The sequence below is a fragment of the Chrysochloris asiatica genome, unplaced genomic scaffold (assembly GCF_000296735.1).
Source record: "Chrysochloris asiatica unplaced genomic scaffold, ChrAsi1.0 scaffold00003, whole genome shotgun sequence".
In the NCBI taxonomy this organism is placed as follows: Eukaryota; Metazoa; Chordata; class Mammalia; order Afrosoricida; family Chrysochloridae; genus Chrysochloris; species Chrysochloris asiatica.
In genome coordinates this window covers 42,828,009-42,845,978 of record NW_006408521.1, presented here as the reverse complement: position 1 = coordinate 42,845,978, position 17,970 = coordinate 42,828,009, and the positions used below count along the sequence as shown (strand labels likewise).

General features: G+C 44.4%; 1 protein-coding gene across 1 annotated transcript in view; it reads left to right on the top strand.

The window, feature by feature from the left end:
* NRAP (nebulin-related anchoring protein) overlaps window positions 1–17,970 on the top strand; it is an 88,746-nt gene that overhangs the window by 43,080 nt on the left and 27,696 nt on the right. The window contains exons 21-29 of the mRNA XM_006831484.1: window positions 1,998–2,096; window positions 3,761–3,865; window positions 5,111–5,218; window positions 6,191–6,502; window positions 8,061–8,165; window positions 10,885–10,983; window positions 12,742–12,846; window positions 13,957–14,064; window positions 14,559–14,672. Of these exons, the coding sequence (XP_006831547.1) occupies window positions 1,998–2,096; window positions 3,761–3,865; window positions 5,111–5,218; window positions 6,191–6,502; window positions 8,061–8,165; window positions 10,885–10,983; window positions 12,742–12,846; window positions 13,957–14,064; window positions 14,559–14,672 (1,155 nt within the window). The remainder of the gene's footprint in view (window positions 1–1,997; window positions 2,097–3,760; window positions 3,866–5,110; window positions 5,219–6,190; window positions 6,503–8,060; window positions 8,166–10,884; window positions 10,984–12,741; window positions 12,847–13,956; window positions 14,065–14,558; window positions 14,673–17,970) is intronic.

Genomic DNA, 17,970 nt, shown 5'->3' with positions numbered 1-17,970 from the left:
AAAGGGTGAAGCTTTCAGCAGTTCTCTCTCAGGAACCAAGGACAAAGAAAGACCAGATTCTTTGAGTAAAGTTAAATTCTTTACCTCACAGCCACCAACCAATTTTTAAATTCCTTGGGGGCTCCTTTGCCCATCTCTGTTTTGATCTTTTAATGTGCTGCCGTTGTTGTTGTTAAATGCCATCCATTCAGTTCTGACTCATCGTGAACCTATATAGGGTTTCCAAGGAGCAGTGGTGGGTTTGAACTGCTGACCTTATAGTTCACAGTCTAGTACAGATCCACAGTAACACCATACCAGAAGTTCTTTTAATGTGTGAAGTCCAGTAAATGGTGGATTCTTGGCTTCTCATTAAGTACTTACGACTTGAACAATCTAGGGACTGGGATGACTGGGAATTTCCAATAGTGAAGGGCTATGTGACTTCCTTCACTTATATAAGTGCTGTTGAGTTGGTTCCGACCCATAGTGGCCCTGTATAGGGTTTCCAAAGAGTAGCTGGTGAGCTTGAACCACCAACCTTGTAGTTCAAACAGCTTTGCAGTCTGGCGCATTAACCCACAGCGTGTATGGTGGAGGGTAGTTTCCCATTTTGCATGGTCAAACTAGGGAGGAGAATTAAAAGTCTCTTTGGAATATTTTCCCTAGATTTGTTTTTATTTTTTTTCAAAATGGAAGAAATTTGTGGTGTTGTAGGATAAGTCCTGGACTGCTAGCCACAAGGTCAGCAGTTCAAACCCACCAGCTGCTCCTTGGAAAATCACAGGGTCACTATGAGGCAGAATCGATTGGCTCTTAACAACATTAAAATCCCAAGCACGATTTTGGCCTCAGTCAGTGGCAGTTGGTGGCTGTCAGAACTAGACTGTGAGTTTACCTTTGACCAACCCTTCATATGAAGCAAGTGCTTCAACAAACCATCCTCATTGGTGGATTTCCCCAGGGACTTTGGCAATACCACTGGAAAAGGCTGAGTCCTTATCTCCAGGGAGAATAAGAAGTCCCTTTAGGGACAGAATTAGCACAGTCAGAACTTTGCCAGTCTGTTTGTAGCTGTGAGACACTCAGAGGACAAGACCTCAGTGATCCGGAAAACTCAGAGGCTGTGAGGTTGAGTGTGTGCTGATCCCTAACCCTAAACATTTCCTCGGTAATCACAACACCATGAATAGTGGTCATGCTGATGGACTGAATGCTTACTTAGTACCACTGAGTTTGTTGTTGTTATCAAGTCACTTCCAACTTATAGCAACCCCTAAGGACTGGTGTGACGCCGTTGGGTAAACACTGGACTGCTAATTGCAAAGTTGGTGGTTCAAACCACCAGCCACTCCTTGGAAACCCCATATTGGGTTGCTATGAGTCAGAACTGACTTGATGGCACTTAACAACAACACAATGACCAAGGACAGAGCATAACCGCTCCATAAATTTGTGGCGTCTGTAACCTTTATGGGAACATATTGCCAGGTCTTTATCCACTGAACCATTGGTCTGCTGGATTCAAACTGAAGACTTTCTGTTGGCATGCCATTGAAACCTCTGCGGTGTCTCAGAGTTTCTGAGTGAGGAATTGCTGTCCCCACTTAACACCTGCAGCCAGATGGCTCAGATCTCTTAAGTGATTTGGCCAAGATGAAGCTGGAAAGAGTTGAACTTAGGTCTTCGGGATGGTAAAGCCCGAGATTCTTCCACCTCACTATGTTTCCTCACACTTCTGTGTCAGCTCTAGAGTTCTAAAATGGACACATTCCAGGCCACACAGTGAAATACAGAATTTCCTGATGGGAAAAATGACAGTCTCCATTAGTAATAGCTACCAAAGCAAGCTCATCAAAGTAGTGGTCTTGGGGCTACGTGGCCCTGTTTCAACTGCAGGACCACCCTGAACACCCTCTTAAGGTTGTACTTGGGCTACAGAAAGACTATAAGTGTGCATGCATGTGTGGGGTGGACAGCTAGTCCTCACACTAAGGGTTTCTTTTCTTTGGAAACAGAAAAACTACAGGCAGAAAGTCGATGAGCTGAAGTTCACCAGTGTGGTAGACAGTTCCCAGATGGAGCATGCCAAGAAAAGCCAGGAGCTGCAGAGCGAGGTGAGTCTGAGGCCGCTCCTTTTCCCTCCAAGCTGCTGTGTCATGGGTCTGGGAACTTCCCGGAAGAACACCATCAGGGAACCAAAGAGCCTTCTATTTAAATAGACCGCACCCAGTTTCAGCAAGATTCCAGGCCGTTTCTGGGAATTGGACACCACCACATTTTCCTTGGTTATAAGGGATAGCTGCAGAGCGGACAATTCCTTTCCTACTTTCAGCATTCTCTGGTTCCTTCTTCTGTTTCTTAGCAAAGACTCTATAATTCTGGAGCCAGTAGAGAAATATCTTGGAAAAGGAAAACGTTTGCCTGTGGAATGTGTGCAGGCCATGTCTACGTGAGTTCAAACGTGGAAGACAGAACAATAAGGCACCATGAACATTGTTCTCACAGTACTGTTCAATAACCATTCACTGTGCCCCTGCACTGAACAGGGGCCAGAGAAGCTATCAACCTGGCTAGGACCTTCCTAGTTTTCCTTCCTAAGGGTCCAGGCCCACCTGCCAGAAAGGATGTTGTGTGTTGTCAGTTGCCGTCATTTTCCATTCATAGTGACCGTATGTGCAGCAGAAGGAGATACTGCTCAGTCCTGTGCCAGCATCACAGTTGTCGTAGTCATTGTGTCATTGCATGCCCCTGAGGATCTTCTTCCTTTTCGTGGACCTTCTACCAAGTATGATGTTCTTCAGGGTCTCTCCCGAGGTCATATCCAAAATGTGTGAGATGAAGTCTCCCCCTCCTTGCTACTAAGGAGCATTTTGGCTGGACTTCTTCCATGAGAGGTGGGTTCCTTCCATGGTGGGTTCTTCTGGCAGTCTACAGATGGCACTCCAAAAGGATGCTTTAACATAATGAAGAGTTAGCAGAAAATCACTCTGGCAACTCAAGTTGGAGGGGTGGGTGGAGAGAAAGATCAAGAGTGGTAATTTTTCCATAGGGAGAGGTTTTATGGTTGGACAGTGTAGTCAGAAATAACACAGGGAACCCAAAACCATTCCAAGGGAGATGTGTGAAGAGAACACAGCCAAAGTAACCCCAGAGTTGACCGGACTCTGCATCTTCTGCCACCGCTGCCTCAGCTCGGGAGCAACCCCGTTTCTTCACGGAGCTTGGACCTCGGCAACCTGGGTGCTACCTGCTTGGGGCCCCGGGTGTCGCCCACTCAGCCCTCCACAATTTCAGGTAGCCCTCACCTCTTTCCCTGCCCAGCCCTGGCGGAGCTACAGCACACAGGAGCAGCCCCAACCATGCAAGAAAGCCAAGATGATCATCCTAGGATTTTCCAACCCATCAACTGGATTCAGACTCGAATTTACGCCTTCTTTATCTGGGCCTATTTCAACCAAGAGTTTAACATTGTAGAGTTCATGGAGGGTGCAAAGCAGACTTTTGCTCATGTATCAAATTTGCTGTCCCAGTGTAAATTTGATCTTGGAGAGCTTTTTAGTTGGTCCACCGACTGCTTTCTTCTCCCAGACCCCCACTACCGCTCGCTGTTGCTTCCATTCTTCTGCCTTAAGCCTCATTTGCTATTTTCTGCCATCCAGACTGTGAGTTGATTGATTTAATGTCTTCCCATGCAAATCAGGAACCAGTTAAACCAACTTAAAGATTCCATCCTCCTGCCCCTGGCCCCGGCTCCTGACTCAGCCCTCTCTCTGGACAGGTGGCCTACAAGGCAGGGAACGCACAGTCCGTCCATCAGTACACCATCAGCAATGATGAGCCTCTCTTCCTGCGGGCCCGAGCCAATGCTGCAAACCTCAGTGAGGTACAGCAAGAGGGGGTGGCAGTCCTGGTCTCTGCTTCCCTGCATGGACAGCCACTTGACTAAGCAATGGTCCAGCCACATGGGTGATGTCTGCCCCAGCAGAGGTTATATAGAGCGGGTTCTTTTAAACATAGTCCATACAGCTGACTTTAGGGGCTGATCTGTGCTTTAGAGGAAAGGAGCACAACCTTTAGTAGGAATTAGCAGGTGGAGGACTTGAACCACTGAATATATCATGGGGTAGGAGGGACTGGAATTGAAATAGTATAAAAGAGTATCTGGGAGCTCAGGTTTTAGCTCCAAGCTGCATTGTCTGGTCTTTGGTTCTGCCACTTACTAGGTGTGTGACCTTGGGCAAGTTCTTTCCCTTAGTTTTCCCTTTGGTAAAATGAAGATAATACTAGTCTATTCTTCAATGGGTTGTTGTGAGGCTTCAGTGAGCTAACACGCGCACACATACAGAGAAGGGGGCTTTAAAATATTTCGTGGAAATATTTCATGATCTTTTCCTTCCATTTCCTCCACAAACTTTTTGAATCCCCCTTGTGTGTTTGTGTGTATAAAGCACTTGGTTAGAAGAATATGTGCAGTGGTAGCTATTACTCTTAGATATGAAAGCATCCATGATCCCAGCTTTTACCTCTGTGTCTTCTAGGGAGGGGACTTTCTTGGTTGTCTCTCTGCATAGTTCCCAGGTCTTTGGGGTCTGACCTGAGAAATGGGTGGAGAGTAGAAATAGAAGGAACAACAGAGACTAAATTGATTCACACAGAGAAAGGGAGGGGAGACTTCCAGCAAAATAAGCTCTTGAAGTATGGAAGGGGGACAGGAGTGGGCATGCGAGGAGCAAGGGAAAGATCCAGAGGAGTTAGAGGCTAGAAATAGTTAGAGGCAACAAAGGATTCCAGCAGGAACTGCTCTTGAGTGGGGTAAAGAGCATGGAGAGAGATGAAGATGGCCTTTCCAGGAATGTTTCTATAGCATGCAATGCTATTTCACCTTTGCCATGTCTTTAAGACTTTGGTGAGGGCTTCCGTTTATTTCCCAAGATTTCTAGGGTTCATTTTCTACTTCTTTTCATTGATGCCTTGTATGTCAAGATGCCTTAAGGCAAAAACAAGAAGGTTGGTTGTATTCAGGTTATATGATTTCTGTGGTTCTTGGTCCTTCCTAGAAAGGTTGTTTATGGAGTCTACAAAAATGCTCTCACTTGAACATGATCTGTCCTCTCCTGAATCCCTCTAGAAACTCTACAAGAGCAGCTGGGAAAACCAGAAGGTCAAAGGGTTTGAACTGCGTCTTGACTCCTTGACCTTCCTGTCAGCCAAAGCCAAGAGGGATCTGGCAAGTGAGGTGAGTGGCTGTTCAGCCTGCACAGGGGACCAGGACAGCCTATCATGCTAAGTCTAGGAAAGTCTGAGCAAGTTCTTAATTTACATGAGTGTTCTTACCTGTCAGTGGGGACGGGGTGACCACCATATGGGATGATTATGCAAATGCCTACTTGATGGCTTGCCATGCACAGGTTTCAGTAAACAGTAATGGTTATTAGTAACAATTACATAAAAATTAACATCCAGTCAAATTCTCCGTTTTTATAGATCAATTGAAGATGCCCTGGTGGCACAATGTTTAAGTGCTTGGCTGTTTACGAAAAAGTCAGCAGTTTGAAACCACCGGCTGCTTTATGGGAGAAAGATGTGGCAGTCTGCTTCCGTAAAGATTTCCAGCCTTGGAAACCTTTTGGGGCAGCTCCACTCTGCAGCCTAGGGTTGCTATGAGTCAAAGTAGAACTGACAATAAAGGGTTTGCTTGTTGGTTTTTGTTCTGCTTTAGGATAAACACTGGACCGCCATGTTGGTTTGAACGGCAAGGTTGGTGGTTCACGTTCCCCAGCTGCTCTTCAGAAACCCTATACAGGGTCACTATGAGTCAAAACCGACTCGACAGCACTTAACAACAACATTCCCAAAGAGATGTTAAGGTGGCTTTCATAACAAGCAATAGGCCACTTAAAAATCAATCTAGAAAGAGTGATCACAAATAATATAGAGAAAAGGCAGAATTTCATGAAAAAATGGGAAAAGACTTAGTATAGGCAGAGTAGTCCATTTGGAGCTGAGCTTTTTGGCATTCAAGGCAAAATGGCCAGTAATGGGGAGCTCTGTATGTATCGGCCGATTCGATAAAGAAAACTTTTGATGATACTCATTCTAATCAGATGGTGTCATTTCGTTTTGTTTTAACTTTGGTGCCTGTGGTTTGGAGCTTAGCAATTCCTTTTGTAGATGATTAAGTTACGCTTGTTCTTATCTTCTTACCTAGGTGAAGTACAAGGAGGATTACGAGAGGTCCCGGGGGAAGCTCATCGGGGCAAAGGATGCCCAGGGGGATTCGCAAATGAGCCACTCACTGCACGTGTCCAAGCTGCAGAGTGAACTGGAGTACAAGAAGGGGTTTGAGGATGCCAAATCCCAATACCACCTCTCCCTGGATATGGTCCACCTTGCCCATGCCCGCAAGGCTCAGCATTTAGCCACAGACATAGGCTACAAGACGGCATCTCATCACTTCACCGCTCTGCCCACAGACATGAAGGTGGAATGGGCCAAGAAGGCTTATGGTTTACAGAGTGATGTAAGCTGTGTGCATATGTGTACCCGTATGTGCTGGCTTTGGTACAAGCCCTTCAAGACATTTGTTGATATTAATGGTCCACTTATTAGGGTCCCTGTTTCTGGATCCATAAATAGTAAATGTGTTAGCTTCCATTGGGGTTTAATTTCAGCAGTTCAAACTTACCAGTCATTGCTTGGAAACCCTAGGAGGGTTTTCGCTATGAGTCGGAACTGACTTGACTGCACTTAACAACAACAACAACAATGCTCATTTTTAGATTTTGTAATAACATAGAGAAAAGCAGAGAACTCCTGTTTTCCTCCATGGAATTCTCAGCTACATAGGTTTTTCCATATTTCCTTTTATTGTAAGGCGTGGGATGAGGGTGGGGTGGAGACCTACTCTTGTGACATTCTTACCTGTGAGCACTCATCACGAATACTCATTCCAACATTAACAGCCCCCCAATTTTGGAATGAGCAGCTTGCTAATTCCATTCCTTCAGAGGCCCTCACCTTGATTCTATGTTCTTTATGTCTTCAGTTCATTTTTGGAGGCGGTAGAGAAGTAATGACTTTTTTTTTTTAATGACATTTTATTGTGTTTAAAAAAGTTTACACAGAAAAAGGGTTTTCATTTAACAATTTCTACAGGGATTATTCATTGACATTGGCTACATTTTCCACAATCATTTCTGACCATTAGATCTCCTATGTTGTTGTTGTGAAGTGCCGTCGAGTCGGTTCCAACCCACAGTGACTCTGTATAGGGTTTCCAAGGAGCAGCTGGTGAGCTTGAACCACCAACCTTGCAGTTCAAACAGCTTCGCAGTCTGGCGCATTAACCCACAGAGCCACACCACGACTTTCAGTATTCATGGGTGGTGTTCTTTATTTTATGAGACAGTTGACGTGTACAAGAGAGTGGGTGGTCTGAAAAGGTGGGTTAGTCTGTTACATGCTGGGGGAGTGCCCATATATCTATCCTGGGAGGGTTGTTTCAGGACAGATAGATGATACACTAGCTTTACAGCAGCATCTGTTTAAATGATTTCCACTAAAACCACTTGGTCAATGGCAAGTAAAGAAATAAGAAATACCTCCCATCCCCCTTGGAGATATCTAGGAAGGAATGTCTCCGTGGGATGTCTCGGATGTCTTGTGAAATTCTCTCCAATAGCCCCCCACCTGCATTCTGTTGTGAATCTTCATTTTCTTCTCCCCTGCATGTCATTTTAAACAAGGAAACTGGCCCGGCAGACAATGAAGCCGGGCTTCTCTCCTAGGTAGAAACGCATCCTTAATGAGGGACAAGGTTCATTTGCCACTCCAGCTCCTCCCCCAATGGGGTGGGGTGCAGCCTGAAGCCACCCTAGACAAGGGTGGTTCCAATTAAAGGAGAAATTAATTTACCTTTTGGAACCCTACCTGTGACTGTGCAGAAACTGATAAGACAAAACGGCATCTAATCTGACTCAGCAGGTACCTGGAGAAGCTGGCCACCGTTAATAGCCCTTTAAATGTCTGCGCACCAATAATGGTCTGTCTCTCCCCCCAACCCCTTTCTCCTTTGTCAGAACCAATACAGGGCAGATGTGAAGTGGATGAAAGGCTCAGGCTGGGTCACCACCGGGTCATTAAATGTGGAGCAGGCGAAGAAGGCAGGAGAACTCATTAGTGAGGTGAGGTTTCCTGACAGCACGCAGCAGGCCTGGTTGCAATAGGCGTGCTGTGAGCCTGTATAAAATTAAAATAATTTCCACTCAAAAGGCAAAGAAAAAGGCGAAGCCACATGAAAGGCCTACAAACCCTGGCTAGGGCTGGTAATTAGAGGGAAACCACATACCAAACACACCCCAGTAGGGGCCCATAGAGCCTAGGCAAAAACAAAGTGGGTGACAAATGATATTATGAATAATAATGACAGTCAAACGGAGCTCAATTGCTACCCACCAACTCACCTTTTTAATGAAGGAGCACAGACCAGATGATGAAAAGATACATTATTGCTCTCCAAAAGGCTTGGCAAGACAGATAGATCTTTTTTTTTTCTCCCACCACACTGTCAACAGTTTGTGGTCACGTGGTATCGGTCACGTGACAGGTTCTCTCTGGAGACAGGTGGGTCTTACTTCCAGTTAAACCTACTCTGGCCACCCCGGTTGGACCCTGAGGCATCTGGGCCGACAAAAAGAGCCCTTGCCTCACATTTGAGGACCATGTCACAGAGCAGCTTTGTTTGATTGTTTGTTTTTTAATGCACTTTATTTTCTAGAGCAGTTTTTGATGTTGTGAAAAATTGCAGAGAAAGTACAATGAGTTCCCATGCCCTCCCTCACCAGCCCCCTAGTTTCCCTTGTTATTAATGTTTTGTATTATTGGGGTAGATTTGTTAACCATTGGTGAATTAATACTGATGATATTATTATTAACTAAAGTCTACAATGTACATTAAAAAAAAAACCTAGCTATGGTTGTCAATTCCAACACATGGTCACAACACCCCCCCATGATTCCGCACCCCTTTGTATGTGTGTATGTGTGTGTGTGTCAGAGTAGAACTGATTTCCATAAGATTTTCAAAGACTGTTTGTTGGGAAGTGAACTATCAGCAGAACTTCTGCGGTGCATCTGGATAGACTCAAACCTGCAATCTTCCAGTTAGCAGTTTGCACAACCCAGGGACTCCTTTTAAAAGAGTTGCTCAGGGTTTCCCAAACACAGCATTGTTGACATTTTGGGCCAGATAGTTCTTTACTGAGGAGGGAGTGTTGTGCATTGTAGGGGGTTAGCAGCTTTCCTGGTCTTGACTCAATATATGGAATCCTGGTGTAGTGCTGTAGGATAAGCACTGGACCACTAAGTCAGTTTAAACCACAAGGTCAGTGGTTCAAACACCAGGCACTCCTCGGAAACTCTGTACAGGTTCAGTATGGGTCAGAACTGGCTCAAAAGCACTAAACAACAACAACTCACTAAATGCCATTTGTTCTTGTTTTAAGTACCATGGAGTTGGTTCAGACTCATAGTGACCCTGTACAGCGTTTCCGAGGCTGTAAATCTTTACAGGAGCAGAACACCTCATCTTTCTCCCGCGGAACCGCTGGTAGTTTCGAACTGCTGACCTTGCGGTTGGCAGCCCCACTCGTAACCACTACGCTACCAGAGCCCAGTAGCTACACCAATATGTCTCCAGACAGTGCTAAACCATGCCTAGGGGGTAGAATTGTACTGGCAGAGAAGGACTGCGTCAGAGACACTAAGGGTTGTCCATTGGTTCATGTCACATAGAGGCAGAATGCTATCAACTACCTAGATCCACCTTTTGGTGGTCTCTTTGGGGAGGGAACTTCTTACAAAACAAGTATTTCTTGAGTTGCCTTCAAAGTAGATTAGTCTTTCTGGAGTTTTCTGGGAGCCAATAATGGCCATGATTTGTAAGACTTCCATCTTAGTGATGACTCTCATAGGCCCTGCTTTGGAGGAGACTTTCTTGCTGATTCTGGAGTTAATACATGAGAAACCTATGCTGCACTAGATTTGGCTGGATACCGAGGGCTGTGTCTCCATAAGACAGCCTAGTCAACAAAACCCCAACCACACCATGAGAGAGTGTTATAAAATACTTATTTGATTGGTTAAAAACGTACACTCTATGATTCCATGCAAATAGCCACCGTTTTAGTCCCCTGGAAATGTACTTCAATGAAAAAAAAAAAAAAGGATGAATTGAAGTATGATTTTCAGAATACATGAAAATCACACACCTCAGTCTTTGCCAGTGGACAGAAATTTTGTAGTTTTCCTTTGTCTTGTTTCAGTATCTTTTAAATTATATGACGCCTCCTTTGAATCCTTTTCCTAAGTCTTGTAATATTGTAAAGAATGATTGTATATATTTTAACTAAACCAAGCTCTAAGTGATCACATGGTCTGTGCTCAGTCACTGTTAAATCAAGTGTTTTGATTATGATCATCTCTGCCTAGTCCTTTTGTGGAAACAAAACAGAACACTGCAATTAATAAATGTCCTTATGAATTGTCTTTCTTGCTTACCGGCCCCAAAAGAGGATACGTAAACAAACGTGAGAGTCTATTTGAAGCTTTAGAAAAAGATATCCTGTCCTGAGAATCTCTCCTGGAGTCTTTTACTGGCACAACCTAATTTCTAGATGTTTTCTTGACGCCGTGTAGAAATACTTTACTGTTAATTGACATGAGGTTATTCTTAAATGGAAACAAATACTAACTTGACGGCATGGAGAAGATAAAGATGGGGAAAGCAGAATAATAATTATGGTCACAAATTCACTCTAATCTCAAGCAACCTGTGATTCTTCCTTTCAAATAGCATGAAAAGAGCACAAAATGCACTGCTTTGATCTTTTTTCTGCTCAACAGAGGAAGTACCGTCAACCTCCTGATGCTTTGAAGTTCACCAGTATAGAAGACACTCCGGAGATGGTCCAGGCCCGGATTAGTTATACCCAGGCCGTGGATGTAAGTGATAATGTATATACATTACAGCTGTAAGAGGGGGCTATGATTGCAGTGCAGGGGCTCTTGAGTTGGCTCCTTCTGTTGTCCTACAGATGAAGGGGCTACTTGTCCCACCTTAGTGGGGGTGGTTCTTCATTAGGATGCAAATGGCATGTGACTGCACTTAGGATGCCAAGTGAAGCCCCACCACCCCACAGCCCTGAGGTGCTCCTTGCTTGCTATTTGCATGAATCGCAGATTTGTCTGTGGTTGGGCCTTTTGCTCTCTTCTTTCATTTAAAGGGGTGGTTCTAGAACTAGCACTTTGGGTGAAATGCCCGGTAATTGGAAGAGCGAAGGCATGCCTCGGGCTTCTTGGGACCCAAGGGCTGGAACTGATACTTCCCGAATTCTCCAAAGACGTTGAAAATGCTTTAGGTCTGATTTATTCCCCTTAGATGAACTTTGGAACCACTGTTTCATATCCCATTGTGGCTATTGTTAAGTGCCATTGAGTCAGTTCAGATCCATAGCAACTCTGTATAGGGTTTCAGAGGAGGAGCTGCTGAGCTTGAACCACCAACCTTGTAGTTCAAATGGCTTTGCAGGGTTTTTTTGGGGGCACATTAGCCCACAGCACCACACCAGGACTCCTCAAATCCCTTAGATGATGTGAAATCAAAATTTAGCCCCTAGATTACTCTAGTTTGAAGACTAAACTGAACAGTGAAGTTTGCTTGAAGACTAAACTGAATGGTGAAATCCTATTAGAACTCACTTTAGGACATGGATGGGCCCTGTTCAGCTGATTCTGTGGAGAAAGGCCCACAGATCTTTATACAAGGCAGGCATGGCTTTTACATTTCTTTAAACCGTTCAACTTGCCACTGGGGTGAGGAGAGGGATTTTATAATCTTGGGTGAGAATGTCAAAATTGGATCCCCGCTTTCCAATTTCACAAACTATTCTGGTTGTTCCTCTGAAATTGCCTGAGTACCTGTTTGGATGTGTGATGAGTGAGTCACAGGGCTATGGATCCAGGAATTTATTACTAAAAATATCTGTTCAGCAGCATCAATTGAATTTTGAAAAATGTCAATGATCAGGCACAAATGTTTGTATAGAGAACAAGAAAGAAGAAAGAAAGAAGGAAAAAAAAAAAACCCCTGCTTTTTTCTTACTCTAACCAACTCTAGGGGGCACTGCTGTGATGTGTAGAAATTTGGACACTTCTGATGAGATTTGGGATGGGAAAGCCCTGTTTAGAAATTTTCCCTGGTGGTGGGGAGATTTTACTGATAGCAATGCCATGTATCCTTGTTAACTATTAGGCTATCACAAGCTGGTATCGGAGTCATGGGTGGCTAGATCCTTAGATTCACCGAGGGGACATTTATTAGTGCGTGAATACTGATGGGGCAGAGGGATGGAGATTGAAGGCAGTGTGGAGAAAACGTCACCAGTGGAAGAGTTTCTTCTGCCATGTCCCTGAATCTCGAAGCCTTCTCACAGTGTATCATCATTAATCACAGAATTATCAGATTTTACTAGGGCTCATTTTCTCGTTTGATATCAGTCTTAGTGGAATACTATAAGTGCAGCGTTATCTGCTAGGAAAGTTTCAGCCTGTCATGTTCTGAGCTGAAAGCAGATGTTAGGGGGAAGGCAATGCATGTCACTGAGCTAGCTGGGAAACACAGGCAGTGGCAAGGAGCTCAGTGTGGCTTGTGGCTGGGTGGAGAGGCGTCTGGTTTAATCCCAAATCTCTCTCCAACCACAGAGGTTATACAAGGAGCAAGGAGAAAACATAAAACATCATTACACGCAGACAGCAGACCTCCCTGAAGTCCTGCTGGCCAAGCTCAACGCCATGAATATCAGTGAGGTGAGGCGGCTAATGGTGGGAAATATGGGAAAGCAGGTCCCGCCCCACAGATGTGTGGTCCCGCGCTTTGCTTAGTGTTCTGCCCTCACTATCTTGAAATTTGGGTACTGAAACCTGTGAAAACCATTGTCAGAGAAGGAAGACACGGTATTATCCATTAACGAGAGCAATAAAAAAATGGTGACTACACTCTGTCAAAGAGGGAAAATTTGCAAAACCCAGAAAAACAAGGCTTTCCCTTTGAATTTGAGCTCTAACAGGCTTCAGTGTCTTTGTTTTTAAACAAGGGGACTGCATCTGCATTCCAAATGTTGTTGTTAAGAGCCATTGAGTCAGTTCCCATTCACAGTGACCATTGCAAAGGCTTCCCAAGAAGTGAGTTTGGACTGCAAACTGGAAGATTATCCTACAGCGCCACACCAGTACTCTTGCATTGGACCCTGCAAATTGTAGGGTCCCTGGGTGGGGCAAATGGATAAAATGTTTGGCTGCTAACTGAGAGTGTTGCAGGTTCAAATCCATCCATAGGCACCTCAGAAGAAAGACCTGAAAAATCAGCTATTATAAGCCCTATGGAGTACAGTTCTACTGTGACACTCACAGGGTCACCGTGAGTTAAAATCAACTCAATGGCAACTGCTTTTCTTCTGCAAGTTGTGTAGCCCATCCTGCAGAAGAGTTAAGTTCATGCAAAAGAATCAAGCTGGGTGAACTGTCTGTCTTCTGTGATGAGCACCCACAATATGGGAGTGGCAGAATCCAGCTGAGTGCAGCCAGCCAACAACTTGGGAGCTTGCCTGTTTTCCTCCAGGATCCCTATAAACTCACCCGCTTTGATAGAGACATTTGTCTTCTTATCTTCATGCAAATGCCAACACAGATCTCTTCCAGTCAAATTGCTGCTCAGAACGTCTGAATCAGGCTCCAAATCCTTGCTTTCAACCACTCTGTGGCTCTACCTCTGAGGGTGGGTAGGAGCAGGTCCCAGCTCTGTGGTGGTTTTGGCTAAGCCACAATGATCTCTAACACTAACTGGTGGGTAAAAAGTCCCACAGCAAACCTCATTTTGGTAAAATAGAATTTTACCAGTGTGTCACATCTTCCCAACAGACCCGCTATAAAGAATCCTGGAGCAAACTTCGAGAAGGCGGGTATAAACTGAGGTTGGATGCCCTTCCATTCCAGGTGGCAAAAGCTTCTGGAGAAATCATAAGTGATGTAAGCACCATGATGTTTAATATTCACCAATTTTTGCTCCTTTGCCCCAGTCCTGTGGTTAAACTCCTACCCTCCCCAGACTATGTTAGGGAAATCAGATAGTGACAGGTGAGAAAGAAAATAACATACTACAAAAAATCCCCTAGCCTGGGATGCAAAGCTAAATGCTAAACTGTCAACCTGGGCCCCGCTGATGAATCTGCCACCAAGCATATTCACAAGGCCAGTGCATAAGCTAACAATGAATGCACCCACCTTCTTCCTGCCTGGGCCGCCCCAGTGCTAAAGCAACCTCCTGCTATTCCACAGCAGAACCCTTTAGGCCTTGGGAGGCTTGCATATGAAAGGATAGGCCTTTGATGGTTCCCATGTGGTTCCTTTCAAGTCACCCAGTTACAGTCAAGAGAACAAAAGGTTTTTGCCCAATATCCACCTCTTCCATTCCGAGTCCCTTGTCACTGAGCATTACTCTCTCCTGCTCTCCTTTCCTTTAGTATAAATACAAAGAAGCATTTGAGAAAATGAAAGGCCAGATGCTTGGCTCCCGGAGCTTGGAAGATGATATCAGCCTTGCACATTCTGTGCATGCGACCTTGCTGCAGAGCGATGTAAGTCGGGGACAATGAACAAGGAGCCATGTAAGTCGGGTACAATGAACAAGGAGCCATGTGCCCCCACCGGATGGTGCTCAAGGCACAGCCAACTCATTTCATTTGCCCTTCTGGGTGTGGGCATGGGCTCTGTCACCACCTAGCTGGGTGGCATTGTTAAGTCACTTAACTCCTCTGGGCTGCATCTTCTTTCTCTAGTTGACCTGTGAGCTCCCTTTGAGGTCCGGTGCTCTATGACTATGACCACTGGCCATAAATAGGAGCCTGTGCTCTGGATCTGACCTACAGATGTGGTTTTTCTGGTCTGCAGAGTGGTTGGTAGGAAATCGAATTGATTGCAAATTTTCACAAATGGAAAGGTTTGCATAGACTTCTGGCCAGAAGCTAGGTCTGGATTCTCCAAGGCTACTACTGTTGGTTCCGCAAGGTCACTTTGAACCACAAGGTTGCTGGTTCAAACTCACCAATCGCTCTTTGGAAACTACACAGGTCTCTATGAGTCGGAACGGACTCGACAGTACTCAACAACAACAGTTGGCTAAGTTGATTACAGAAGGTTCCATGGAGAATGGACGTGTTGTCTCCTGGTCATGTAGCCTCTCCTGCATCTTCCTTCACCATTTCTGCCACCTTCCTGACCCTTGTAGGCATCTGAGTTTGCAACATGTGACTGCAACCCTGTAGTTGCTGCTACCTATGCATAGGCATGTCTCCTTGCACCTACGTGCTGACTGATGACAGGGATGAGATCCAATGTGTGTCTAACATGTTACAGAAGACTAAACACTTCCATAAACCATAGGAGCTCTGGGGACATAGTGGTTAAGTAATTGGCTGCTAACCAGAAGGTCAGTGGTTCAAACCCACCAGTGGCTTCAGGGCAAAAAAATGTGTCAGTCTTCTCCCACAGAGATTACAACCTTGGAAACTGCATGGAGCAGTTTGGTTCTGTCTTTACGGTTGCTATGACTTGGACTCCTACCACTGGTCTGTTGGTTTGTCACACTGTGGTGGCTTGTGTGTTGCTGTGATGCTGGAAACTGTCACTGGTATTTTGGGTGCCGACAGGTTCACCCATAGTGGACAAGTCTCAGCTAAGACAGACTCAGAAGAAGGAGAGGTGAACTACTTCGGAATGGTTAGGCACTGAAAACCTCATGACCAGCACTGAAACACTGTCAGCACAAGAAAACCGAATATTGAAACATGATGAAGAGCACCAGAATACTGTCAGATATAGGGCCGGAAGATGAGCCCCTTAGGTTGGAAGGCACTCAAAATATGACTAGGAAAGGTCTATCTGACTCAGTAGAGTCGACTGTGATGGTGCGAATGGAGTAAAGCTTTTGGGATCTTCATTGGCTGATGGGTCCCAACCCAAAATGAGAAACTGCTGCAAGCATCCATTAATAATCAAAACCTGGAATGTATGAAGTATGAATCTAGAAAAATTGGAAGTTGTCAAAAATGAAATGGAATGCATAAAGATTGATTTTCTTGGCATTAGTGAGCTGAAATGGACTGGTATTGGCCATTTAAATCTTACAAAATCACATGGCTTACTATGCTGGAAATGGCAAACTGAAGAAGAATAACACCACATTCATCATCAAAAAGCACATTTGGAGACATATCTTGAAGTATAATTCTGGCTGTGATAGGATAATATCTATACACTTACAAGGAAGTCGAGTTAACCAATTAGTATTCAAGTGTACGTACCAACCACTAAAGCCAGTGACAATGAAATGAAGAATTCTACCAACTTCTTCAGTCTAAAATTGATCCAACATACAATCAAGAGGTATTGATAATTACTGGTGATTAGAATACAAAAGATGGAAACAAAGAGGAAGGACCAGTAGTTGGAAAATATGGCCTTCATGACAGAAATGATGCTAGAGATCGCATGATAGAGTTTTGCAATACCAGTGACTTCTTCATTGAAAATACCTTTTTCAAACAACATAAAAGACAATTATATACATGGACTTCATCAGATGGAATACAGAGAAGTCAATTTGACTACATCTGTGAAAAGATACTGTGGAAAACTCCATATCATCAGCCAAAACAAGGCCAGGGGCAGACTGTGGAGCAGACCATCAATTGCTCATATGCAAGTTCAGGCTGAAGCTGCAGAATATAAAAACAAGTCTACACGAGCCAAAATATGACCTTGACTAGATCCCACCTGAATTTAGAGATCATCTGAAGACCAGATTTGCTGCATTAGACTCGACCACATTCATGAAAACCAGAGGAGTTGTGAGATGACATCAAGGACATCATACAGGAAGAAAGCAAAAGGTCTTAAGAAGACAAGAAAGAAGGAAAAGACCAAAATGGATGTCAGAAGAAACTCTGATGTTTGCTCTCCAGTGTACACATGCTAAAGCAAATGGAAGAAATGAGGAGGTAAAGAGCTGTACAGAAAATTTCAAAGGGCAGTTCGAGAAGACAAAGCCAAATATTATAATGAAATGTGCAAAGACCTGGAGTTAGAAAACCAAAAAGGAAGAACACATTCAGCATTACTCAAGCTGAAAGAACTGAGGAAATAATTTAAGCCTCATTTTCAATACTAAATGATTCTTTGGCAAATATTGAACGATGGCAGAAAGCACCAAAAGAAGATGAAAGGAATACACAGTAACTGTACCAAAAGGAAATGGTTGATGTTTAACCATTTCAAGAGGAAGCATATGATCAAGCGCCAATGGTACAGAAGGAAGGAGTCCAAGGTGCACTGAAGGCATTGGCAATGAACAAGGCTCCAGGAATTGATGGAATACAAATGCAAAATTTTCAATAAACTGATAGAACACTGGAGGCATTCACTCATCTCTGCCAAGAAATTGGGAAGACAACTACCTGGCCTACTAATTGGCAGAGATCCCTATTTGTGCCCATTCCTAAGAGAGGTGACCCAATAGAATGCAGAAATCATGTGACAATCTCATTAATATCGCATGCAAGTAAAATTTTGCTAAGGATAATTCAAAAGTGGCTGTAACAGTACATTTACTGGGAACTGCCAGAGGCTCAAGCAAGAATCAGACAAGAACATGGAATGAGGGGTGTCATTACTGATGCAAGATTGTTGTTGTTGCTGTTGTTGTTAGGTGCCATCGAGTCGGTACCGACTCATAGCGACCTTATGCACAGCAGAACGAAACACGGCCGGATCCTGGGCCAACCTCACTATCATTGTCACGCTTGAGCCCATTGATGCTGCCACTCTGTCAATCCATCTCATTGGGGGCCTTCCTCTTTTTCTTTGACCCTCCACCTT